The sequence below is a fragment of the Echinops telfairi genome, unplaced genomic scaffold (genome assembly GCF_000313985.2).
Source record: "Echinops telfairi isolate 266 unplaced genomic scaffold, ASM31398v2 ScPeMD7_70;HRSCAF=299, whole genome shotgun sequence".
Lineage (NCBI taxonomy): Eukaryota > Metazoa > Chordata > Mammalia > Afrosoricida > Tenrecidae > Echinops > Echinops telfairi.
Genome location: NW_022103968.1, coordinates 15,883,184 through 15,910,694, shown reverse-complemented (window position 1 = coordinate 15,910,694; position 27,511 = coordinate 15,883,184). Strand labels below are relative to the sequence as shown.

Sequence of the window (27,511 nt, the reverse complement as noted above, 5' to 3'; positions counted from 1 at the left end):
GTCCAGGTGTGGGGGCACCTGTGTTGACAGGGCAGTGTTTGGCTCTGTACCCCGAGCGAGGGGGTTTGTGGTTGTCTCGGACCTCATCTGATGTCCCTGACGTAGTTCATTCAGAAAGGATGGGATTTTAGCCACAGGCACAAGATCTGGGTTGGGGGCAAAGGAGCGTAAATGGGTTAGTGGGAAACACGCTGCTGCTCACATCACTGATGATGGCACCGGAAGCCTTTGCCGCCTGGAAGGGGATGGCGTCCAGCCTCAGTCGATACCCACCGTCGCGAAGTTTGCTCCAGGACTCCTTATACCGCGTCTGTTGGGAAGACGTGCAGCGGTGAAGACTTTGTGAGACCCACTGATGCTTAATCTCTGTTTCACCAGACGAGGCTTGTCTTTTTCTTCATGGTTTAGCAGGAACCGCCATAGAGCCGGGGACCGCTCAGGGCCACCCTTGGAGGTAGCGCCACCCAGCGGTGGGACAGCAAGGTCTTGAAAGTCAATGCCAGGTTTTTCTAAGCAGCAGTTTGATTGGAAAAAGGGAAGCTTGTGCGTGCATTTGCAGCGCTCTGTAGGTAAGGCCGGAGCCCTAGTGGTGGAGTGGGTTATGCTTCTGCACTGGGCAGCTAACCACAAGGTTGACAGTGCAAACCCAACGCCCTCAGAGGGGGAATGATGGGGTTTTCGGCTCCTGCAGAGATTTATAGCCTCAGAACCCTACAGGGACATTTCTACTCTGCCCATAGGGCCACTGGGAGTCAGCATTGACTTGATGGCAGTATTTTTTATTTTGTTTTAGTTTATGTACGATTAAGAAAAGTCAAATGTCTCTGTGAAGGAGGGATTATGAAGGGGGAGGCATGAAACCCCCAAACTGGACACTGGTCCAGATGCTGTATTATTGGGGGGGTGTGCATCTGGCAAGACCCTGACAGGGTGCAGTCACCATGTTCCCATCAATCCCTAGGAGTGGAGACTATCAGCATCTTCCTTCTCTGACAGGTTTGCACCTCAGCCAGGTTCCGGCTTTCAGGGGTTGTACTGTACACATTTGAAGATGGTGCAGGCAGAGTGCCAAGCCACATACCGGTATTTCCACACACCTGCATTTTTTTCCAGGTAGTTCCAGCCAGTACCCCCTCCACCAGCCTCACCTCACTGAGATTCATGGCATTGAATTTGGCCAGCAGGACTTCTGGGAGGTCTGCAGTCTGCGTGTAGTGGTGTTTTATATTTTCACCTTGCTCCTTGTACAATCTCTGCGGTAGGAGAGATTGGGATTAGAGGCAGACAGCCCCACCCTCAGCCATCAGCCCAGCTGCCACCAGCCCACAGCTCCCCGCCAGCGCGGTGACATGCACCACTCTCCCCCCAACTTCCTCCTGCTCAGAACATGACAGGCTGGAGTTTTCCCCGACAGTTACTGCTGCATTCGGAGGGGGGCCGGGGCTGAGACGGGTGTCAAATGAGTCTTCGGAGTATCTAGCAATCTTGTGATTAGCTCTACGCTGTGTGAAGCCCTCGATATTCAGAAGGCATGGGAGAAAGCGGCTTCCACAGGTGACAGCTTCCCTCCGTGGACTTTCACCGCACCCCCACCCCCATCTTCACAATGCCTACACTAATCAACGTCCCCTGGGTGGGTCTAGGGGTCTGGCTAGCCTAGCAGTTAACTTGTGACATTCTAATAGTTAACAATGACACCCGGAGTTCACATCAGCCAAATTCCCCTACCACCCAAGAAGGTTTCTAACCAGAGCTTTCCCATCCCAAATCTGATCCTAAGTGGCCAAATCCCTGCATATCACAGCAGTGCCCCCTAGAGTTGGCTAGGAGAGGAAGAAGCAAAAAAAAAGGGGGGGGGGTGTCACTGCCCTAGGGTTGATCCTGAGTCATGTAAGACAAGGTAGACCTGCCCCTGCAGGTTTCAGAGCCTAACTCTTCCCCAGAATAGAAAGCCTCATCTTTCTCCCAGGAAGAAGCACATGTTTTCTTCTTCCATTCAAAAGTTTCTGTCTGACCAGCTACATTTCTGTCTGACCCACCCCCCCCCAAAATTCCATCTGATTCTGTTGAAGCGATTTTTAAACATTAGAAGTTCCTAGATCGACTGTAGCCTTGTAGATCACTCCATCACAGGTTCTAACGGGCACTCGGGCCATTTCAGCAGGACTGCCGCAAAGGGGACAGCTGTGGTCATTTGCAAAACTGAGAAGCGGGAGCAAGAATTTTGACACCCTTCTTCTGAAAATTTTAAATCCTCAGCCCCCACCAAAAGAGCCCTGGTGGCGTTGTGGGTTAGGGGTTGGGATTCTACCTGTAAGGCCATGGGAGAGAGATGAAGCTTTCTACTCCCACAAAGAGTTACAGTCTTGGAAACCCACTGGGGACAGGTCTCCCCTGTTCTACAGGGTCACTATGAGTCAGCACTGCCTGGCGGGCAAGGAGTCACCTCATCGTGGCAAGCTGAATGGTTTGAAGACATTTTAAAGCCCTCCCACATGCTTCTGCACAAACAGCCATGGATTTCTCTCTGCAGAAAGAGCCAGGCAGGGCCAATTCCAGCCCTCAAGGTCACCACCATTCAATACCATGTCCAACAAAGCCTGACTTAGGGCAACAGAGGACTACCTTTCAGTTCCACACCATAGAGGGCATCTGGAAGTGGTGCCCATGCAAGGGGGATAAATCAGGCCCAGATCATGTTCAAGTCTTAGGAGAATTAGACCAACATCACTTCCAGCCCTTGGGTTTCCAAGAAGCCTAAGGCATGCCTTTGACAGTCCAATGACTCAGAATTGCACCTGAAGTGCCAGTTCTGGAGCCAAGACTTTAAAACCAAAGGCCCAGCCACGTATAAATCAATGAGACATGCAGATAGTAAGTCATGAGCCCCATCGTCAGGGCGGTGGGGTGGCAGGGCCCCACTTGGCACCCTAGGTGCACTCACACCCCATTTGCCTCCTAATGAAGAAGCATCCCCGCAAAGGTACACCTCCACCGGAGCCCGGAAGCCCCTTCATCCTGAGGACAACAGAAGGAACAAGCCCAAGAGCCCCTGGGCTTCAATCGCCGTATTGAAAGAAGAGCCCACCCTTGCAGTCCTAATGTATACACATTCACTCACATCCACGGCTTGGGCATAGCTAATTCGGGCCTGGACCATCTCCGGAGTGTCTTTAATACTGGTGAACTTCAAAGCATCGGGATGCTGACGGTACTTCCTCTGTTGAGCAGGGGGAGGAAAAAAATAGATCAAAGCAGTGAGTTTTGTGCTGTTCTTTTCATGCCATTTGAAAGAGGAAAAATCACAGGTTGCTGGAGATTAGAGCGAAATTGTGCGCGTAATTATCATTCTGCTTTCTCCATCTTTATCTCCTCAGCGCCTTCAGGTTACTATTTGTTTCCATTTAAGAATAACCTCGAGTCAATTAACGTTAATGTATTTCTACCTGGTGGAAAGAAAACACCCAGAAATTCGGTGGTTCCGGGTGCAAGACTCTGGGAAAGGTCCTCAGAACAGGGCTCTTTTCAGTAGGGTTTGGGTGCTCCCTCGCGTTTGTTTACATGCGTGGTGTGCAGGGCCTTCTAGACAGGAAAGACGATGCAGTGGGACCGTTATCAGTGGCCTGTTTTCTTTCCCAGAAAGGACATGGCTGGGATGATCACAGCCCCAACCCTTGATTTTCACAGGGAGTCAGCAAAGGTACCCTTCACTTCAGAGCCTTACCTGGTTCGCTTAAGCCATGTAAACCTTAAACCAAGCTGACTGCCCTCTAGTGGACTCCGACTCATAGTGGCCCTGTAGGGCAGGGTGGACAGGCCGCTGTGGGCTCCTGAGACCCGTAACTCTTTACGGGAACAGAAAACCTGGTCATTCTCCCACCAGGAGGCAAAGATAGCAGATAAGCAAATGTCTTTAGTGAGTTTGCAACATGTGTCCTGCAAACTGCTAACCAAAAGGCACCTCCATCTAGACTCTAGAGCAGCGGTTCTCAACCTGTGGGTCTCGACCCCTTCACAGGGGTTGCCCGATTCATCACAGTAGCAAAATGACAGTGATGAAGTAGCAACGAAGATCATTTTATGGTTGGGGGTCACCACCACATGAAGAACTATATTACAGGTTGGCGGCATTAGGAAGGTTGAGAACCACTGCTCTAGTGGCACCTTAAAGGGGCCCTGGTGGCATGGTGGGTTACACGTTTGATTGGTAAGGGCAAGGTCAGCAGTTCAAACCCACCATCCTTAGGAGAAAGATAAGGCTTTCTGCTCCCATGAAAACGTGCAGACCTCGAAAGCCATAGGGGCAGTTCTACTCTGTCCCCGAGGACCGGCATGAGGGCATGAGTCAGAATGGGCCCAGTGACAGTGGGTGAGAGGCACTTCTCCGGAGAAAGACAGAGCGAGCCACTTTCCAAAACGCTGCCCTTGAGAACCCAGCCGAGTCAGAACCGAGTTAACACATCTGCTTTCTTGTTTTAATGTAAATGATGGCTGTCAGTGAAGAATGCTGTATCGGCCTCAGATCATCGAGGTAACAGTTGCACCCTACGAATTCAAAGTGTTACCCATAGGAGACCTGGGGAGAGGGCGTGACTGGGGGAACTCATTGTACTTTCTGGGCCACTTTTTTGGATGCCGAACACGACTCTAAACACCAGTGTACTTTTTTGTAAAGGTCCAAGAACACACCACACAAGCCGAGCGCTGCCCAACAACACTGTCCTGAAATGGGAGGGAGGGGCACGATGCCCTAGGGTCCGGCCTACTGGTCACAAGAAGGTGGGGGGGAGGGGGGGGCATTTGTCAAGAGAAAGACCTTCCCAGGGGAGAACCTGTCATGTGACAGCCACCTTGTGACCAGCCACCACCTGTGGTAGGGAGAGCGAGGGACAACTGTGCAGAAAGCCACCCCGGAACTTTTCGGGGTGCGCTCAGTATATCTCTTCATGCCCTCTCCCGCGTGGCATATTAAAAGGTAAATTGGTGGGTAGCAATTGAGTGGCGTTTGATTGTCATTATTATTCATAATGTCATTTGTCACCACTTTGTTTTTGCCCGGGCGCGATGGGCCCCTACTGGGGTGTGTTTGGTGTGTGGTTTCCCCCTAATTACCGGCCCTAGCCTGGATTTGTAGGTCTTTCATGTGGCTTTGCCTTTGGAGTGGAAATTATTTTAATTTTATACAGGCACACAGCATGCCTCATGCAGCCGGACCCGGGACATGCTGTCAAGCATCTCACCTCGCTAATGAGTTCTCCTGCCTTCTTCGCCTGCTCCACGTTCAACGACCCGGTGGCCACCCAGCCAGCGCCTTTCATCCACTTGGCATCTGCCCTGTATTGGTTCTGACAAAGGGGATAGGGTGGGGGGTGGGGGAGAGACAGACCATTGTTAGTGTACAGACGGTTAAAGGGCTATTACCGGTGTCCCGCTTCACCGTGGTGCCCGCTGAGCCAAATTGGAGGCCGCTTTTGTCTTAGGGATTTGTGCACAGTCAAAGGTAAACGAATTTCCCCTTTAATTGGGTCCCCCTCCTCCTGGCCAGGGTGGCTTCCGGCCACACCCAACCCCATTGGGGTTTAGAAGAAGGGGGAGTCAAGCTTATCCCTCGTTAAGGATTCGTTTCCACATTGTCTGCTGGACCAGAGCCTCCTTGTTTCAAACCACACCACACGCAGGGGGAGACAAGAACTGAAGCTTCACAACAGAACACAGGAGGGGGGCTACTGGAGGGCCTGCCACAGGGCCTCCAAGACATCCCACTGTGACATCCCTCCCTAGGTACCCCTGGGGGACAGGGGGTGTGGGGGAGATGCGTTTCTCTTTGTTTCCGTGCCAGTGAGCAAGTTGTTTTCAGGGAAAGCCATTTAAGTGGACACTGTCATAAAGCCAGCACTGTACTGCTCTGTCCTGAAACAGCCCTACCAGGATGGAGAGCTACACCGTGCCCAGTAGGGAGCAGTCCGGCCACAGCTGACCTGCGTTGGTGTCAGCTCCCTTGCTTTCAGAGACAAGCCAATGGACTCCTAAGATCAAAACCATCACCCGTGAGTACTGGGCTCCTTTCAAGAACCATCCATCGAACAGCAAATGGCAAAGATGAGAAGGTAACTCACTGCCACCGAGTCGATGCCGACTCACAGCGACCCTAGAAGACGGCAGAACTGCCCCTGTGGGGTCCGGCACTGTCACTCCTTACAGGGGTAGAAAGCCCTGTTTTCTCCAGCGTGAGAAGATAAGGGGGCAGGAAAACCGGAATAGCGCAAATGGCACAACCAGAAAGAAATGAAAGGGAACGATGACTCATTTGGAAAAACATGCCACCAATTAATTCATCCGTGAGTCAGCTGTGGAGAGCCAGTCTGCTGCGCGAACCTTCACCTTCAACACTGGAAAACAGTGCTGTAAAGAAGGAATAGGTCACGAACCCCACCCCACCCGCACAGAGTGGCGGAAAGACATAAACACACAGAATCCGGTCGGGGGTCCACACAGGAGGGGGAGCGGGGAGCAGCACACAGCTCCCTCCAAACCAGGGGCTCCCGGTGCTGGATGGGCACCGGTGATGCGCGGAGCAGACACGTGCCAACATCTAGCACGCCAACACAGACACGCTGTCCTGTCCGTGCATTTGGGGACACGTGGCAACCCCACGGAGGTGAGGATTCCCTGAAGGGAGAAGGGGGCCCTGCGTTTCCATTTGTTGTAATATAATCTAGATGTCAACAGGGGGAGGGGAGCAATCAGACCCCCTCACAAGCTCAAACAGATGCATTTATGGATCCAGAAACAGGTTCTCCCTACATATAAACTAGTGTCTTGAAGGATTTGGGGAAATGTTTGCATCCAAACCAATGCCTACATGCAGGCACCTACACATGCGCACACACACACACACACTGGTACACATGGACACACGCAAGTACATATGTGTACACACAGGTACATGCATGTACGTCCACAGAGGGTACCTCACTCTGTAGTCCGTATGCCTTCTTGGCCCATTCCACCCGCATGTCTGTGGGCAACGTGGTGAAGTGGTGCGATGCCGTCTTGTAGCCCACTCCCGTGGCCAAGTGCTGGGCCTGGCGGGCGTGTGTGAGGTGGGCCATGTCCAGGGAGACGTGGCACTGGGACTTGGCCTCCTCGAAACCCTTCCTGTACTCCAGCTCGCTCTGCAGCTTGGACATCTGCAGGGAGTGGCTCATTCTCGAGTCCCCCTGGGCATCCTTCGCCCCGATGAGCTTCCCGCGGGACTTCTCATAATCTTCCTTGTACTTTACCTAAGTCGGGAGACAAGCGCCAGGGCTCCTTGGCACCTCTTCCAGGGATCACCCAGATTCCCACCCCGGAAGCTGAGACCAAAACAAATCCCAGCATCTGCTCGGAAGGAGGGTCAGTAGAAAAGGCTTCCTCTGCTGAACAGCGGAGAGAGTCCCTTTCCGCAACCAGGGCCATGGGATATGACTACCCACGACTGCCCGTGGTCTCACTGCCAGAATGCCCGGCTCTGTACTTCACGCTCTGCGGCAATAACCGTCTTCGCCCAGCACCCTCAGGAAAGCCTATGTCTCTCCATATCACTTGTGATCGCTCTTTCCCAGCTTATCTTTAGAGAGCCACCTTAGAGGCTTTTGGGGAGGCGGGAGGGTTGTAGCGTGAGTGTTAATCACCCAATGTAAATGACACCAACATGAAATTACAATTGTCTGGGGGGAAGGAGCTCCGGGGAGAGGACTGGGGCACACTTTAAATAGTCAGAAGCACCAGAAACCCAGCAACACAGACCCCCCCCCAGTGGTGGCTCCACCTCGGTGACCCCTGCCTGACAGGGGTGCGTGCAACTGCCTGATGGGATCTCCACGGCTGCCCATCGTGACGGAAGCTGACCACCACCTCTTTCTCCAGCAGGACCAGCAGTGTCCTGTTGTGTTGTACACAGGTGGGACCTAACCAGAGCAAAGGTATTGCTGATAGCAGCTGCCGGGCACTACTGACGCCAACCAGCGAGGGGCGAGCAGCGCGCTGAGCGTTTGCATGGTGCCCTCGCCAGAAGGGGAGCATTCCCATTGCCATGAACGGATAAGAACCTCGAGACTCAACAAGAAGAACCTGCCCAGACCGGAAACGACAGGGTTCCAGGCTCTTGTCCAAGTTGGGGACCGACTCACCTCACTGGCTAGATCCCGCTTGGCTTTGGCTGCCAGGAAAGTCAAGGAGTCCAGACGCAGCTCAAACCCTTTTGCCTTCTGGTTCTCCCAGCTGCTCCTGTACCGTTTCTAGGGGGGTTAGGAGGGCGCAGGTCAGTCTCAAGTGAGAAGGCTTTGCTAGACTCTGTAAGCAACCTGTCTAGGAGACCGATGAGTCATACGGCCTTCTTGTTCCTGCCTCGCGGCCTCTTGGCCCAGGGCACCCAGGAAAAGAAGCAGAAATGAAGGCCCAGGTGCCTTCTTCTTAGGGAGTCTTCCCCAAAGCCTCAAAGACACGTCAGAGGTGGAATAAGAAGGCTCAAGAGGGCAAGCTTTCTGGAAGAGCTACTCTCCCTCTCTCTCCACAGATGGGCAGCTGTTCCACCGGAGGTCCTTGTTCCATCCCAGCCGCTAGCCCATCTGGACCTTCCCCTTACTCCCCACATGCCCATTTCGGCCCTTGTTTCCACACTCCAAGATCACTTTTCTGGAAGGCCCCTCTCCTTTTCGCTGTGTGAATCCATCCCGTTACTGCTGCTCTTCCTGGTTCTGCCCTCCACCTATGATTCAGACCAGGACCCCAGAGACCGGATTGCTGAGCACAGAGAGAGGCAAGACCACCACACCTCCGTAGAAGATCCATGGGGGTGGGGGGAGTTGGGACTGTGATGCCTTTGTATCTCAGAGTAATGGCTACCATTGCACACACTCCTCCACATGCTTCGTATAGGCAAGGATTGTGGAGATGAGCTCAATGAAGTCTCCCACAACTGACGAGACTATGTTATAATGGGAATATATATATATATATATATATATAATATGTTATGATGGGAATGTAGATATGTACATCTGCCTGTGACTCAGTTGTTATTCCTGTGGCCAAAGCATTCTGTTGAGCTAGTGCTTGTCCACCCAAGGACGTAGAGACGAGGGCCACAGGCTCGCCCCCTCTGTACCTCACTGAGGTTTGCAGCATTGGCTCGGGCCAGCAGGAAGACAGGCTCCTCCCGGCTGATGGTGTACTGATGGACAGACTGTGCGTTTCCTGCCTTGTATGCCACCTGTTGGGAGAGAGGACCAAGTCACAAGCAAGGAGGGGAGGACGCAGGCGTGTCTTTAGGTTGGCTTGATGTGCCTCCAAATTGCATGCCAAGTCCACGATCAGTCAAGCAGGTCTGACCCTGGGTGGCAGAGTACAATCACTGTGAGGAGCTGGGAGAAGAATGTGGTCAGGGGACCCTTCCATGGTTTTTCCTTCCCAACTTCCCCAGAGATGGATGTGCCATCCCCAGGCTACTCCCACCGGACACTGTCCACCACCACAAACATCTCCTTATGGGAAGGTTGCCACTCTTGCCCTTTGCCGCCACCCACCCCTCCAACCTGAGTCTCGAAAGAGTGGTTTTTCTGCTAACTCTGAACGATGTCGAAGCACCGTTTCTGGCTGCCATCCAGGAAAGACTTCATCCCTCGTATCTGGGGCATGTCACTAGGAGGGACATCATACTTGGGAAAGGAGAGAGCCAGCCAAAAAGAGAAAGACCCTCAAGAAGATAGATCAGCACCGTGGCTGCAACAATGGGTGCATCGTGCGGATGGCACAAGACAGGCAGTGTTTCCTTCTGCGGCACACACGGTCGCTGTGAATCGGAACCAGCCCTGTGGTGCCGAACCACAACATCAACATCCTTTCTGGGAAGTGCACCTGGGCCTTGAGGAACGGAAGCCAGGCAGGCCCTGGCCAGCTCGGTAGCAACTGCGGCACCTGCTCGGTCCAGCAAGTGGCGACTGGACATTATGGTGAGCATAATGTACATGATGCCCTATTGTTCTGCCGCCCACCTCTGGGCTCACGTGGGCCTGACCTGCACACATTCCGCAGGCAAATGCTTTCTTCCTGCAAGATATTTCTCTGCTGGCGCCAGCATGATGACGTCTTTGATAAGAAACAGAAGACGGAGACAGAAGGCACCAGAGAAGTCGGGAAGCGGGAGAGGAATGGAGCCAGTCGTGCCTCCATTCCTGCTCACCCAGGAACATATGGGGGAGTGGGGGGGGGGGGGTTTCCAGTTCCCAGAGACCGCCTGGAAGTCTAGAGAAAGCTGTGTCCAGCCTGTTCAAAGAGAAAGGTCTCTGGTTCCTTCATCATGCTTGGGCTCCACCTGCTGTTTTCTGCCGTGATGCAGCAGCTGGGCGGAGAAAGGGCAGCACAGGACTCACCTCGCTCTGTAGCCCCTGGCTCTTCTTGGCATGCTCCAGGTGGGCGCTGTCGGCCACGCTGGTGAACTTCAGCTCATCAACTTTCTGCCTGTAGCCTTTCTGTTTTCAAAGAGAAGGGACCCTCCATATAAGGACGGGGCTGCCTTATTCCCCCAACCCCTAAGCACACAGGTCCCCTTACACACACGTTCTGCAGCCCAAGCATGCCCGTGTGGGGCTGTGCCAGCTCATTCTGCAGCCCAAACAGGACAGTGCAGCCCTGAGACCGCCTCCTCTGACCAGCCTGTTTCAGTCGCTTCTCCTCCATGGGGGCTTCAGTGTTCCCTCTCAGGAAATCCTATATTTCATCATATGCCCCCAGATGGGTCCTTTTTCTGACTCTAGATCTGACACGGAGTCTCAGGGAAGTGCTGCGAGGGAGAACCCACTTGGGCTGCACAATCAGGAAGACCTAGCGATCAAATGTCACCTCCACCTCTCTGCAGCTTCTCCTTGCCTAGGTCACTCACTGGACCCCACGTCTTGCTTCAGGTGCTCCCTGGGGGCCACACACCTCTGGGAGAGAGCAGAGCTTCCAATGCCGTGCTTTCCACTGGAGCCGGGCCCCGGTGATACACTAGTTAAGTGCTTCTCTGCTTACTGAGAGGTCTGCGGTTTGAACCCATCAGCCGTGCCACCAGAGGAAAGGTCGGGGCACCTGCTCCTGGAATGGTGACAGCCCAGGAAGACCTGGGGGCAGTTGGAGCCTGTCCTCTAGGGTGACTGCCGTACGTCAGCACACAGCCGCCACCCGGGCGCAGAGTAAGGACGTTCGTCGCACCATGACTGACAAAGCTGTGATGGTTGAGGAAAACACTCGGGGTTAGGGGTGGGGTTTAGGGTGGAAACTCAACCCCACAGATCCCTGAGCCCATGTCCTCACGGTGCCCCTATCTCACAGCTAGAGCCGGATGGGCAGAATTTCAGACAGGCTAATTCTGTCCCGGCAGGGACTTCGTGTCCTTTCTCGAGATGCGTTCTCCTGGTTTTTCCACTGGCGTTGTCAAAGTCTCTGGGGAAAGCCAGCAAGGAGGACGCTTGTTGAAGCAAAAGCTTCTCATGGGGGCGGGTCAGAGATGAGGTCACAACATGATTCTACAGCCATCGACTGCCCCGCTCCAGTGACTGAGCCAAACACAGCAACAGCCACAGAAACTCCAAAGGCCTTCCCTGTACATAAAAAAAAATTCTAGGGAAAATATTCCAAAGATGCTTCCAATTTCCCATCCTAGCTCTGCCATGTCCAATGGAAAACATCCTCAGCACATACTGGAAGACAGTCAGGCTGCCCTCCATGGTTGGCAATCCCCAGACATCTCAGACCCTGCGTCGTTCAAGTGAGAAATACCTGCTCAAAGCCCAGAATCCACCCTTTACTGGGCACCACAGATATTTTAAAAGGGGGGAGGGGCAAAGAATCCCCAAGGAACAAAGGAATTTGGCCTTTGTCTTGGTTCCTGAGACATAACCTCTAGAACAGTGGTTCTCAACCTTCCTGATGCCGCGACCTTTAACACAGCTCCTCATGTGGTGGTCACCCCCAACCATAACATTATTTTCATGGCTACTTCATCACTGTCATTTTGCTACTGTGATGAATCGGGCAACCCCTGTGAACGGGTTGTTCGACCCCACCCCCAAGGGGTCATGACCCACAGGTTGAGAACCCCTACTCTAGACCATTGACCACCCAACCAAGGTCTTGGAGAAGACCTTGGTTTCCCATTTCCAATGGGAAATGACTTTGCTTTGCAAACTTTGACAAAGAGCACGCCCAAATATTATTTCAAAAATAAAACTTCGACGTGTCCACAAAGGCTGAAGTATCGTTGAAGAGGACCCCAGATCACATGTAAGGGGTTTGACTCTTGTTGGGTGAGGGCCGACTGTGTTAGAAAGACCCACCGAGTACTGTCAGTTGGCTTTAGGAGAACAATGCAAGATGCAATCGATCCCGTCTATTTAAAGAGGCCCGAGCAAGGCCGTGGACAAGGATGCACCATGAGCTTCCTGGTGGTGGCAGACGTCAGGGCATGTGGCAGGGTAGCTCATTCTGTTTGGAACATGGACCCCTCTCCTGATGTGTCAGTTCATGTGTGTCCTTTTGCTGTAATAAAATGGGAGCCAGCACCCCAGGGCTTCCTATACATTCTATTTGTCTTTCAAGCGAATGATCCAACCCAAGGAAGTAGTAGGACCCAGGAGATCAGAAGTGCGGGCCTCTGAGATTATGGCTGGCAGGCCGCGGGGGTAGAGGAACTCGTAGCCGGCCACTCAGAAGTGTGAATGGTACGTGGACAGCAGAGCTTGCAGTTGGCAGCTAGGGTCTTGAACCTGAGTAGCCTGGAGGACTTGTGGGTGCTGGCCTGAGTCCCAGGGGTTGAAGTCAGGGGAGGGTGTGCTGCCTGTGCTGAGATCAGAGGTGGGAGAGTAGCAAGCAGAACCAAGGATACATTGTTCGGATTTGGGCTACATAGCAGAGAAGACGACAGAGCCTGACAGACGTGTGGCTGGCAGATCACTTGCTTGCGTTCCCTCTCACACCGACAGACTGAAGCGGCCCTACCGACCCCCAGAAAGCTGGGGTGCTGGTGGTTTCCATTGAACCACTCAGACTTCTGAGACCACTCAGACTTCAGTTGGTCTCAATGAATCTAGCTCATGGTCCACCAGGGCTATTCTCTTTTCTCTAACTCCCTTAACCATACACTCTAGCCCTAAGCATAGCTGACAGAAGCATGCCAGAAGTGTGGTGCAAAAATATGAATGAATTCTAGAATGTGCTTTGGGCATGCAGAAGGGCCCAATGGGCTCAAAGATGCTGGGTACAGATCCCAATTCTACTGCCTACCCGCTGGTCACCGGACACTGTCTCATCCTCCTCGTGTGTACAACGGGGGTCTGAGAGAAAAATAGCCTCAGCCACCAGACTGTTGGGAGGAGTCAAAGAGCAGGGCATGTGTGACATACACACACACACACACACACACACACACACACACACACGAGTCAACAGATGACAGCACTGATTATATGATCACTGCCCGTCACTAAAGGGCATGATGGTTATTACTATCCTTTGCAAGAGAGAGGCTGGCCCAGCCTTCCTGGCCTCAGGACAAGCATCCCCTCTGAAGACAGTAAGCAGAGTTCCTGAATGAAAACCACGTCTGAACAAAATGCCCTTCAACAGTTCTCCGCTGCCTCCCATGCAGTCCAGCTTTACAAAGCTCCAGTGTCGAGCTGGAGGGAATCTTAAAGATTCCTCCATCCAACCTTCTGTAGCTGGGGCGGGGGGAGGGGGGGACAGCACAGTTCAGTGACTTTGCCCCTAGTCAGCGGTGAGTTTGGGGCATGGCCACAAGGAGAATGCTGACTTCCAAATATTGAACTCTCTGATTCAAAGAAGCCATACCGTCCTCGCTCACGAGGCTAAGTCTCCCCAGGTGTGAGTTGACTAGACAGGAAACCAGTGGCTAACAATTCCAACTCATAGCAAACTCATGTGTGCCAAGGTAGAACTGGGCTCCAAGGGGTTTTCACTGGCTGATCTTGTTGTAAGGAGATCACCAGGCCTTTCTTCCAAGGCACCTCCGGGTGAACTCAACTCTCCAAACTTTGAGTTAGCAGCCAAAGGCACAAAGAGACACCTACTGAATATTGGTGTTGTGTGTCGCCAAGTGGATTCCAACTCCTATGGGCCTCATAGGAGACTAGAACTGCCCCCATGGGGTTCCTGAGGGTGTAATCTTTAGGGAAGCAAGTCACGAGGTCTTTTTCCCCTGGAGCAGCTGGGTGGCTCTGAACCACTAACCTTTCTGGTACCAACTGAGAGTTTAACCATTGTGCTGCTGAACTATGGATTACAAACCTTCAAGTTAAATTATTTGTTGGATGGAACTTGTTCCTAAAATAGTCTTACAGTGATCACCCCGGGTCACTGTGAGTTTGTCTGTGAAGCTAATGAACAAGGGGGTGAGCTAGAGGTATAAAATGAAGAAGGCCTCTTGTCTGAATCCTACTCTAAATAAGCCAGCATGGAGGGGGTCAGGGGGCCATAGGAAAAGATCGCACTGGTGACTCCGGAGCTGAGAAGACCCTGGGGCCAGGGGCTTAGGCTCAGGTTACCTCGCTGACCAGCTGACCAGCCTTCTTGGCTTGCTCCAAATTGAGACTCCCCTCAGTCAGCCACCCGACTCCCTTCATCCATGCCAGGTCGGCCTTGTACTGCAGCTGCAAGAGAAAGGGCCAGAAGCTCTAACCAGGCACCCAGATGCAGACAGAGCAGAGTTTAGGAAAACCCCTGCCCCACCCTCCCCTTGTCCTTCTAAGTGCCTCGCTTCCTGGTCTTTTATAGCCAGGTTGAAGTCTGTCTGGACCCACCTGGTAATAAGACAATCACATTCTATCTTAGTACTGAAAACTTCCTGAAAACAGAGCATTCCATACCTTCACAACCAAGGATCTTCTTGGATCACCTGATAATATCCCAAGATTACTTAATTTGGTCACATCTGTTTCCTCTGGCCCCCCTATTACCAACACATCATGATTTTCCCAACAGCTCTGAGCCCCGACTCCTCCCAATCCATCCTCCCTGGGCTGAGAATACCTCCAGCTATTCTTCCCAGACTTTCAAAGGAATGCCAATGGCTCCTAAAGTTAGTCTCCAGTCTCCTTGTGGGGAGCTATGTAATAGACTCCTACGTAAGCTCCATGCTTGTTGAACATATCACTACATGCAAGTGCATGAGATGTACAGCCTTGGCGGTGGGCCCACCTCACTCTGGAGCCCATAGGCTTTCTTGGCCCAACTGGTCTTCATGTCTTCAGGCAGCACCGTGAACTTGTGCAGTTTCTTCCTGTAGTCCAGGTCGCTGGCAAGAGCCTGAGCCTTCTTGGCATGCCTGATGTTCACCATGTCCAAGGGCAGGTGAAAGTGGGTCTTACTCTCCTCGAAGCCTTTCTTGTATTCAACCTTGAGGTTACAAAAACAAGGGGCTGGTTTGACAGCCTGCTCTTGCAGGGGTGGTGGGAAAAACATGGGAAAGAATTCCAGACTTTGGTGAAGAACTGGCAGTGTGGTTAAGACCGCCCAACGGTCGGAAAGGCGGGACCGATTCCTGCCTCCTTAAGACAGGTGCCCGCAGCTTCCCACCCCCTTGTCTCTAGAAGAAAGGCCTCTCCCTAACCCTACGGTGTGAACCGCAAGAACACTCTAGCCGCGCATGTTCCTGGAAAAGCATGGGAGGCATAGTAACAATCTTGGCCTCCAGAGCCAAACAATTCTGAGTTCAAACCTGGACCAGGGCTTTCCTAACGGGTGAATCCTGGGACGTTATGTCTTCCCTCTAAGTGCTTGCTTTCCTCAGAGAACTGTCATAATAAGTAAATGAAACAGCTGCAGAGCGTGGTTAATACAGAGGCTCATACAGAACAAGCACTTGATACACGTGAGCCAGGGAGATGATGTTGATAAAGATGATGGCGATGGTGGTGGTGGTAATTATGGTGGGGATGATGGTGATGGTGGTGACGATACTGGCAACGATGAGGGTGGCAGTAACTGTGGTGTGGTCCTAGGAAAAGGCTGTGTACTGTAGTAGAAGGAGTGTAGGGTCCTTAAAGCAGAGTCTGAGGTCTAATTCTCTATCCTTCCATCACTATGATTGACTACCATATGACCTTGGGCAAGGCACAATCTTTCTGACCTCAGTGGCTCCAAGTGCAAATCTGAAATACCTCTGTATCCTCTGTCTACACTTCAGCCAAACTCTCAATATCGCTTCATGCTTTAAGGCCATGCACACCTTAGGACCTGTTCTGTTGACACTTTCAATACGGTATCCCAGATGCAATTGTCTTATTCTAGTCAAGACCCGGCTGCTAATGACTCATCGGGCAATTATATTCAACAGCACCATCACAACATAGCATGCCATCACATACACACACACACACACACACACAACCCTCACCACCCCACTACCACCCTCCCACCCCACCACCACCTCCCTGCAGCCTAGGTAGAAACCCTACACTCGTGTGGTCATTTTACCTCTTCAACATTGGCTGGGGAAAGTTTGTTAGAAACTAGGTCTCTCCTTTCTAGCGGAGCTCTTTTCTCCAAAGGTGTGGGGGAAGCAACACGCATCCCATTGAACAAGGTTAACCTCCAACCATTACAGCTATTTGCAAGCAGCTTCGCGTGGATTGACTGGACCCTGGACTGTCCTACTTTTCATTGAGTAGTTTGAATACCTCTCAGATTTGTGACCACAGGATGCACTCAAGACACTGCCACAGTAATCACGGGATGATTGTCAACTCCCCTGTCGTGTACAGTCCAGCTAGGGACGAATCTGTAATGTGTTGTTTATTCTTCTAGCCCCACTCTCTTGCCCATAATCCTTGGCCAGTCAACATGTATGATGAAATGAGCCAATAGAGTCAGATACCTTTGTCTCTTGCTCACTAGATACTGGTCACCCTTAGGACCACGCGCCTCGTCTACTTTAATAGAAAGGCTAGGCTTTGGGCAGAGTAGACACTGGAAAAGCTGCTCATCTGAGCCAGGAAAGAGGGGCTTCCAGTGGATGAAAGTGCCCAGCGAGGTAGGCCGAGGGAAAACTCTTAAAGCAACACAACTTTCCATCAAGGGCGGGGAAGGAGAAACACGTTTACCTCGCTGCTCATCTTGGCAACCTGCAGGGAGTGCAGAAGCCTGGAGTCTGTGGTTCCCATGGCTCTGCCTTTTGTTTTCTCGTACTCTTCTTTGTATTTAATCTTGAGAGAAAGAAGAAAGTCTACTGTGAGTTGGAGAGAAACTGCACCGTCTACGGGGCTCTGGTTTGCACAAGTACAAAGGGAATGTTGGGAAAAGACACTTCCCCATCTTTCACGAATCCCAAAGAAGATTAAAGTGGCCTGATGTTTACAACGCTAACAGTCTTTTTTTTTTTCCTGCAGGACCACTGACATTGTATGGGCACCGTTGCTGACGCCTTTCCAAGTTAATGAGAGAAAACCTACATTGCTGGCAAGCTCCCCCGAGGCTTTGGCACCCAGCAGGGACATAGCATCCAGCTTCATCTCAAATCCTTTCCCCTTGGTCTTCTCCCAGCCTTCTTTGTACTTCACCTGACAAACAAAAGCACAGGTGAGCGGAGTCGGTATCCATTTGCCTGCCAAAAGTTGAAGAGGAGACACTTTTTTTTTTTTTTTTTAGAAAAAGCACAGTCTCTTCATCTGTTTGCAGAACAGAATCTTGGCTGTGGTTATCAAATAATAATAGTAATTATTAGCACAGCTAATTGATCGTTTGGTGGTGGGACCCAGCAGGGAGGTGGTGATGGGATCAGGCAGAGAGAGGAGTCACGTGCTCCTCTGAGCTCGGTGGCAAACACCTAATCACGGGATCGCGGACAAATCACTTCTCCTCTTTAGGCCTCAATTGACACCCCCGTCCCCATAAAGTGACTAGCATACCATCTGCCTAACGTGAGACTACATTGCGTCCAGAAGAGTAAAGCAGACTCTAAAGTGATACGTGTAACACAGTCCTAAGGCATGGCTCTCACTGTGGGAAACCATGGAAAGTCAAAGGCACAAACCAGTTGCTCTTGAGCCAATTCTGACTTCTGGTCATCCCAGAGGCTTCAGGTGGAGCTGTGCTCTGTAGCGTTTTCATGTCCAGGACCTTTTAGGAGCCTCTCTTCGACATCTCTTGGTAGAGATGAACTGCCAACCTTCTGGTTCGTAGCTGGCCACTTGACTCTCTGCACCACCCAGAGGCCCCTGGTAATAATGACGACCATTTATCGCTCCTTCCCAGGTGCCTTGTGCTCATTGGTCATAACTCTATGCATTAAGCCTGAGAGGCTAATAGACCTTAAAGGGCTCACCCAGGGCCCCAGAAGCAACAACTGACAGTGCTGACACGTAACCCAGGTCCATCTGAAACCAAAGCCCATGCTGTTAACGTGTCTTTACAAGACCACCTGAGAGGGGATGGTGCCCACTTGCGTACTATCTCGTTAGCACATATCTAGCATGTGTTGTTGTTAAGTGCCATTGCATCATTTCCAACTCATGGTGGCCCTATGTACAAACATGGCCATCTTCACAATTGTGCTGATGCATGAGCCCACTGGTGCAGCCACTGCGGCCATGCATTGCCGAGGGCCTTCCTGCTTTTCGCTGCTCCTCCACTTTAGGAGCAGGAATGCTATTCTCCAGAGACTGGTCTCCTCTGAAAACATACGTAAAGGACATGAGGTGAAGCCTCGTGATCCTTGTCTCCAATGAGCATTTTGGCTACACTCCTTCCAAGACAGATTTGTTTGTGCTTTTGACAGTCCTGGTATTTGCAATCTTCTTCGCCAGCACCATAATCCAAATGCATAGATTCTTCTTTGGTCTTCCTTATTCAATGTTCACCTTTCACAGGGGTAGGAGGCAATTGAGAAGACCTCGGTTTGGATCAGGCACATCTTTGTACACAAAGTAAAACCCTTGCTGTTCAACACTTTAAAGAGGTCTTGCGCAACAGATTTACCCGATGCAATGCGTCCTTTGATCTCTTGACTGCTGCTTCTATGAGCTCTGATTGTGGATCCAAGCAAGATAAAATCCTTGACAACTTCAATCTTTTCCCCATTTATCATGATGTGACCTACTGGTCCCGGAGTGACAATTTCGGCTTTCTTTCCATTGAGTTGGAATCCATACGGAAGGCTTCAATCCTTGATGGTCCTTAGCAAGGACTTCAAGACCTCCTCACTTTCAGCAAGCAAAGTTGTGTCATCTGCATATCGCAGGTGATCGGTAATCCTTCCTCCAGTCCCGATACCACATTCATGATCATAGAGTCCAGCTTCTCTACTAATTTGCTCAGCATACATATTGAATAACTAGCGTGAGAGGATACAACCCTGACACATAAGAGTTTGCAGTTCTGTAATGCTCCATTTAGTAGTTACGCAGCACCAGATGTGGCCTTTACGGCCTCTGTTTTGTAATCTGATGTGGTCACCCTCCATTTCTACGTGATACCAATTTTCGCATCATGACCTTGTCTTTGGAACCTAAGCATGTTGCTAAGTGAGGAGTAGGTGTAATTCAATATGTCCAGTGCCTCGCCCAACATCCAGCATATGAGTAGCACCCATAACTCATTGCCATCAAGTTGATTCTGACTCAGCACCTCCACCGTACGACTAAGTTATTTTTTCCCCAACACTATAATCTCTATGAGTGCAGGTCTCCAGGTCGCTTGTCCCCTGGAACCACTGATGGTTCAGACCATCAGCCTTCTGTTAGCAGTGGAACCACGATGCCACCCGAGCAAAGGACAGGAATTCAAAGATCTGGTTCCTTTTGTTCTTCTCCTTGGCCCACAAATCCCATGTAGAATACGAAGCCAACGCACACGCCTTTTGTGAGTCCAGGAAGAAGCTGGTAATTAAGGTCAATGTTTTACAGACTTACATGTTTTACCCACAGCCAAGCGCAGGTCATAAGGCACCAGGATAATGGTATGTGTGTGTGTGTGTTCATGCTCAACTATCAAGAGTTAACTGCTATAATCAATGTATCTCCACAGAAGTATTGAAGCGGTGGAATTCACATGTCCAGTCTGATGAGTGCCTTTGATGACCGTCACTCGTGGATGGACTACTTCTCACCTCTTAGGCGAGCCAAGGCACTTTTTTTTTCATCTATGTACAGAACCCTTCACCAGGTTCTCATCCGGGTAGTGTCCTCACCTCGCTAAATAGCTCAGCGTTGCTTTTGGCCTTTACCATCTGAGGCACATCCCGCGGGAGCGTGTAATTCAGCTTATTTCTCTCATAGTCGGCGCGGTAGTTCACCTGTTGGAGTAGAAATACGTCACGAGTGAATGTCGGGGTTGGGGGGTGGATGGGCAGGAGCGAATCTTGAAGAAAGGCCCCTCCTCCTTTCCTGAGATGGCATTTCTAGATTTCAGAATGACGCTTGGTGTTTCATCAATGTTCTAAATCAACCAATCGAATATGCCAAATGGAAAGCAAAACAGCCCAATGGCATTCCCAACACTGGGAGTTTGCAACAACAGCCAACACTTCTCCATGGAGCGCTCTCCAACTCTCCCGACTACCACTTGAGGGTAGGTCTGGGCAAACTGAAAATTTGCCACAAGATTAAACATCTCTTATATGCAGACTAGCTGCTCTCAGTAATTCTCTGATGACTGATTATCCTGGGGGGGGGAGCCATCTTAAATGATGCACATACACAGGACAGCCACACGAAGTTTCTGTTGCCAGTGGTGGAATACTACGGACATGGACAATGGTGCGGGCTTCACAGTGTGATGGATGAAACCTGTGTCAGTGAACTGTATGTATAAAAAATGTTGACTTGGTAAATTTTATTTATATACACAATGAAACAATTTTAAAACCCTTATCCATTCATTTTAAAGAGAAAGCCACCCAGACACCATGTGATTTCTGATGAAAGAATACAGCATCATTTGAGAATCAGTCTTGTCCAAAAATTATAGCCTAATCAGCTCTAAACACCCAATGACTATCTTATAGCAAAGCCAGAAGCCAGAGGGACACCGGAAAAGCACTCTGGGATGCAACTGGCAAAACCCAGGCAGTGGCCAACTTGACAGGACAAACAACCCAGTTTTCTCAACAAGTAAGTGAAAGAAAGCCATGAAGTGGCACTGACTGTTTGGATCCTGATTAAAAAAAACTGCCAACAAAACATACCATTAGGAGACCATTGAAATTCCGAATAATGAGACAACTGGGCATTGGTGATGAAAGAAACTGATTTTCATTTTTGGTGTGATATGTTAAAAAGTGTCAAAGTATGTTTAATTTCTTATCCTCTTTGAGGGATTCAGGCAAAAATATATATGATGCAATTCCTGTTATTTCTTCAAAATAAAATGACAATACAAGTAGATAGCCCTATGGATAGAGCAAGGGGTTGATCATCGTTGAAGCTGCATGGTGGATATGTGGGGATTCGTTTTGCTATGATTTCCGTTTCTGAATATATTTGAAGTTCTCCATAATAAAATGCTTAAAAGGAGGAGTTTTTTCATGTGTGCAAGTATGTATGTATGTGTGTGTGTGTGTATATATATATATATATACATATACATATATGTGTATACATATCACATATAGATCACCATTAATGAAAGTCAAATCGTTGGGGACCCAGTTGCCCAGAAGCCAAAAGGCAACCACAAGGCATCCTTATATGGTTGGGCAGGGGTAGCAGGTCACTTACATGGCTCAGCTGTTGGGCGTTGATTTTGGCCTGAACCATCTGAGGAGTGCTGCTCACAGAGCTGTACTTCAACTTGTCAATGCTTTGCCTGTAGTTGACCTGGGCAAACAGACACCAAAAGATATGACTTACTCCTTTCGCTAAGGTTTGCTTAGCTCCCTCGACGCAATAGAATGGTGATTCTCAAACTTACTAGGAAAGAAATCAAAGATTCAGATTGGATTCCACCCAATGTGCCAAGCCCACAGACAGAAAAACTGAACATCAAGGAGCCGAGTGATGGGAACAGACAGCTCATACTAAGGGTCAGTGAAATGACCAATAAACATATGCAAAGATACTTGTCCACATCCTCATTCAGAGAAATGGACATAAAGACCACCATGATAAGTTCTTCCACACTCACCTGGTGAGCTACAATCACAAAAATATTGACAATACCAAAGTGTTAGTTAGGGGCTTTCAGGCTACAGAAACTCCCCGGACATTACCAGTAAAACGTGCAAATTGGTACAGCCGCTTTGGAAAACCGCTTAGCATCTGGTACACAGGCATATGGTGTGTTCCAACAATCCCCTGCCAAATGAAATATACGCACAAGGAAAACTGGGAGAGTGGAGTAGAAAACTCATTATGATGTTCTTGACAACGTTTCCAAATTGAAGATCACCCAGATGCCGATCGACAGCACAATAGAAAAAGAAATCATGGTATACAGTGGGATACGACATAGAAATAAAAATGGGAGACTAACTACATGACAGAAAAAGGTGAATTTTAGGAACATAATGCTAAAAGAAAGAAGTGAGATGTGTGAGTATACATATTAAATGGTTACATTTATATAAAGACCAAAGATTCAGCAAAACAAAACCACGTGGTTCAGGGAGGCATTGTTAGGTGGAAAACAGACAAAAGAACAGAGGTGGCTTCCCTAACACTCCGAAGAGTGGTAATCTTTGTGTACAGCAATGAGGTTGCATGTGGATTAGGTAGAGAAACCCCGTTGGTGGGTGGCTTGAACAGACATCTACTTTGCCTCTGTTGAGGAGGCTGGAAGTGGGATTCAGGGTCCAGGTTCTAGAGGAAGACTTCATCTCACAGGGTCAGCGCTAGAGCAAGGTTCTTTTCTCTGAGCTTCTGCTTCCTGGGTTCTTGGAGATTTTTGTGTCTTGGCCTATCACTGACTCCATCTCTCTTGCTAGCTTCCATTTTTCTCTTTTATATCTCAGAAGAGATTGCGATATAATCTCAATCCTCTGCTATTCCAGAACAAACCCACTGCTGCCAAGCCCACTGGGACTCACGTGGCTCTACCAGACAGCAGAACTGCTGCACGGGGTTCCCAAGGCCACCACACGTTCCTCCCTCGGAGCTGCCAGTGCACCTTCGAAGTCCGAGCGGGAATTCAAATCCCAGCAGCCTGCCTCTCAAGACTGCTTTTCATCTCTACATTCTAAGCTTAATTCCACTGAAGCTAGTACTTGTTCTACCCAAACTGCCACTTGTTATTCCATCAATTGACGAAGGGGTTCCCAACAGCCAGAGCCAGCATTGTATATACAGGAGAAGACATCCTGGGTGCAAACAAATGATTTACCAATTAACTTCTAGAAGAGGAAAAAGAGAGTGCTCCTGACACCAGGGTTCAGGGCTCTTCATTATACGTGGGGATAAAGAACAGTATCATTTTGGCTTGAGAGAAGCTTTTGCATATTCTGAGTTTTGAACATGGTCTATCAGGAAAAGTAGGAACTTAAAGTCATTTCAATGTCAACTATTAATGAGATTAGAATGTAGTGGCTTCTTAATGCATGTATTCAGAGGGAAATCATTGTCTCACAAAAAAAGAGTATCTCAGTTTTCAGAAATACGCTAAATTTAATGTGAGGGAAAGCGTATTTTTAAAAGGCATATTCCTGCCCGATAATTACACGTTAAGTCTGCTGTGCGGCGCAATTACATCTCTCTGCAGGACATCAGTGCAACATCACAAATGCTTGGCCATTGCTTCAACCTACATCCTGAAGGGCCTCTTTACTGAGAAGAGAGACTTATTTTAATGCTATTAGTATTTCTACCACCCATCTGAAGGGACTGCTTCCTAATTAGGGACCCACACTTGCATAGTCATTTGCGCACCAGAAAGAAAGAGAAGCTACACATGTTCCTGTAAATAGATTCTGAGAACTTCATGAGTACCAGCGTCTTAGGACTATATGCTCAGCCTGGGTCTGGCCCAAGCACTGCCAGCCTCGAGCCTACTTCTGATTCCTGTTAATATTTACTTTTACCATTTGGTCTAGTTTAATTCTTACCTCTGACTTCCCCAGGGGATGGGTATATATTTCAGGGAACTGGTTTGATTTAAAGTCTCATGTAAACAAGTCATGTTATTATGGAAATCCAGACATGTAGGAGTCCATTCCAACTTGTTTGTGCTGCTGGGCATAGATCACGGAATTCTACCACAAATGCACACACTCACATTCAAGGGAGGTGCTCTGGATGCCCACGATTCCCAGGGAATGGAGACCAGGAGAGAGTCAGTAGGTTGGGCAGTGGTCAAGCCTGATCTTGAGTCACTTGAAGTGGGGTGAATTGATTACCTCACTTAATGTTGCTGGGAAATGGGAAACCATTTTAGGCCTATTTTCTACCCTCCTGCTAAGCTGCCTGCTTGCCACCCTTCCCGCGCTCACTCTGGCTCTTCATTATCTAGCATACTGGCACGGACGCTGGCAAAGCCCAGCTGAATCCCAAGTTGTTCCTGCTTTCAGGGGCCTTACCACTTGGCCAAAGGGAGAAACTGGAGACCCATCTGTCGACAGCAAAAGCCCAAGTCAATTGCAAACAAAATCATCATCAACAGATACATTTTTGTGAATTAGGTCCTAAATGATATAAGCGATAATCCTCACTGAGGAACAAGTGTGATATCATGCAGTGCTAAATTACCCAAAGTATGCTTTAAAATAGAGGATGATTTTTGTCCCCTTTCCTCATACTTTCTGTATTTTCTCAATTTTTTCACAATTTACTTGTAGCCAGATTTTTGTGACCCAAAAATGATCCACTTAATTGAATCAGTTTTGTTTGGGACACCCAAACTATAATTAAATATAGTCACTTCTGTGATCATTAAAGACACATACACTTAGTGGGGGCGGGGCGGGGGGGAGAAGGGAGAATTAAGTTGGCATTACCACTTGCTCTCAATTGAACGCCATTTTACTCTACTCCCTTAAATCCGCACATTGCAACATTGGGCTTAAAGATCACCACTGTGGGCACAGCTCCAGTTAGGGCAAGGCTCCATTCTGAGTGGAAAAGCAGCCAACAATATCAGCAGTAAGTCCTTACATATGCCACAAGAGTGTCAGAGGACCCAATGAACAAGGTGGGTGCTGGCTGCCTTATTAATGGTGAACAATTTCACATTTTCCGAGCACATCAACAATTCTGCTTCTAAGTTTGGCTTAGAGAAACTTCTAAGTCTCTCTCCAAAATTCACAGCACAAAGCCTCAGTCCAAGTTTGCAGCTCCTGACAGGGCTGGTGTAACTCAGTAAGCAAGGTAAGCACAGGCTTACTTGTGCTTACTAGTCTGCAGTGAGCGATTTGACAAGGGTGTCACAGTAGGAAGCAAGGCAACCACAATTTGACCTGTGCTCACTTGGTAGTCTGTGGTGAACGATTTGATAAAACCCATGTGAAATTATTCACTACAGATTAGTAAGTAAGCACAAGTAAGACTGTGCTTGACCATAGCTCAAAGCTAAAAGAAAAATATAAAAAAAGAACAACTAATCATTGCTATGTAACAATTCCTTTCAACATGTCCAGCAGATGGGGCCCACCACACTCTGAAGAGTGAAATTATTTTGAAAATGAAAATCAGAGTTGTCCTGAAAATCTAAGCGTGTGGACTCCCAAGTGAAAAAGAGTTTTCTCGGGGGGGAAGGAAGATGAGCGGATTCCGGGAACCCAGGAGGCAAGAGAATTTTGGGAATGATGAGGGCAACAAATGTATAGATGTGCTTTACACAATTGATCTATGTATTGTGATAAATTGTATGAGCCCCAATAAATTGATCAATTAAAAAAAAAAAAAAGTAGAAAGAAAATGTTTTGAGAATGATGATGGCAACAAATGTACACATGGGCTTGACCCAATGGATGGATGGCTTGTGATAAGAGCTGTATGAGCCCCCAATAAAATGATTTTTTTAAAAAGAAAAAGAAAAAAGAAAAAGAGTTTTCTCAATCCTTTCCATCACCTACAAGTTGCTGCATCTTCTTCCCGTTTTTGTTGATGAAGGATGACTTAGGAGGGCAGTGAAAGGTAATCAAGCAGAAAGAGCTACTGAAAGCTGCTTACATCCTTCAAGGGAGCCAGTTTCACGGTGGTTTGATAAGAAGGCGTAAGAGTGGCTGGGTAGTTGTAGTCAACGATGTCGTGTTTGTAATCTGCCTTATAGGCGATCTGAAACACAAGAAAAAACAAATGGCACTTGCCCTGTACACACAAGTCACACACTTTTTTTTTCTCACTTTGCTTGAAGGTGGTCAGGAAGACCTTAAAAATAACCACGAACAAAGTTCATTCTGTTTCATCACCTCCAAAGAAATTAACTTGTGTTCACACTTTCATCTTTACTTAATTTCAGCTCTTCCCCTTCACTCGCCCCAACTGACTTAACTTTCATCGGGAGCACGTTTACTTTATCTTTCTCACTGTGGACTCCTTATAGGCTTTCTCAAAAGGGAGCACTTGCACACAGGTCCACCGTGGAAGACTGCATTGACTCATCACAAGAAAATAAATGCCATGAATCTCAAAGCATTTCGCCCCAACCTCCTACCCACTTCCACCACCACGGAAAGGTTAAACTTCAGATTCTCCAACAGAGGAAAATTGGCGTTTCTACGTGTTAATAATAAAATCTGTTTTGTTGAAGTGTTTTCTCACTTTGAAATCCTACAAATCAGATTGGCCAAACCAAAGCGAGGTGACACAGGTAGACAAGGCCTCGATCTGTTTTGACCATCACCTTGAGCACTGCCTGGCCACAATAGGTCTTCAGGGAATACCATGATGGAATAAATGGATGGATGGACCACACCAACCAACTCCAAATAAATCACAAGTGCATTGAAAGCTTAAGGAACTTCAAACAAGAATCATATTTACCCATTTCCCCATAACTCTCAGAATGGAAATGGATAGTTTACTTTTTTGAAAGAGTCTATCTACCCTTGCTTCTATCATCAGGCATTGGAAACTCACATGAATCAGTCTTCACAAAGTAGAACATTGATTTTGAAAAGGTATGTGGGCGGTGGGAGGGGGTGGTATTGAAAAATTACCGGCTAAATTGTTCCTACCCCACCCTCCTGCATCCCAACTGTCCTCAGGACTTGGTACAAAAGAACTCACGTTGCTAGCCAGACTTCCAACCTTCATAGCGTGGAGAGTCCGTCTGTCCATACCAACTCCTTCATAGTGGCCTCTCATGTGGTTCTGGTAGTTTTCTTTATATTTATTCTACAAGGAAACACAAAACTTTCAACCAAAGCATTCACTTCCCAACTAGTTGGCGATAAATTGTCCTCCTTAATGTCCAAAATCCATATATGAATGGTCAAATAGAATCTCTTAAAGGAGTTAGGGTATCACTATATTAAACATAGAAGGTGAGTCTACTTTCTGAATTTCTTTTTCTAAGAAAAACCATTTACATTTTAAGGGAGCCTAAGAAGTTA

General features: G+C 49.0%; 1 protein-coding gene across 4 annotated transcripts in view; it reads right to left on the bottom strand.

Annotated features, from left to right (window-relative positions):
* Positions 1–27,511, bottom strand: part of LOC101641285 (nebulin related anchoring protein) — a 78,479-nt gene that overhangs the window by 27,345 nt on the left and 23,623 nt on the right. For all 4 annotated transcript variants that reach the window (XM_045291479.1, XM_045291481.1, XM_045291480.1 and 1 more), the window contains 16 exons: positions 27,186–27,293; positions 26,127–26,231; positions 21,747–21,845; positions 20,219–20,323; positions 17,484–17,591; positions 17,136–17,237; positions 15,232–15,429; positions 14,580–14,684; positions 10,413–10,511; positions 9,149–9,253; positions 8,172–8,279; positions 6,972–7,283; positions 5,241–5,345; positions 3,122–3,220; positions 1,149–1,253; positions 203–310 (listed from right to left, as the gene is read on the bottom strand). In XM_045291479.1, coding sequence (XP_045147414.1) covers positions 203–310; positions 1,149–1,253; positions 3,122–3,220; positions 5,241–5,345; positions 6,972–7,283; positions 8,172–8,279; positions 9,149–9,253; positions 10,413–10,511; positions 14,580–14,684; positions 15,232–15,429; positions 17,136–17,237; positions 17,484–17,591; positions 20,219–20,323; positions 21,747–21,845; positions 26,127–26,231; positions 27,186–27,293 — 1,971 coding nt within the window. The remainder of the gene's footprint in view (positions 1–202; positions 311–1,148; positions 1,254–3,121; positions 3,221–5,240; positions 5,346–6,971; positions 7,284–8,171; positions 8,280–9,148; positions 9,254–10,412; positions 10,512–14,579; positions 14,685–15,231; positions 15,430–17,135; positions 17,238–17,483; positions 17,592–20,218; positions 20,324–21,746; positions 21,846–26,126; positions 26,232–27,185; positions 27,294–27,511) is intronic.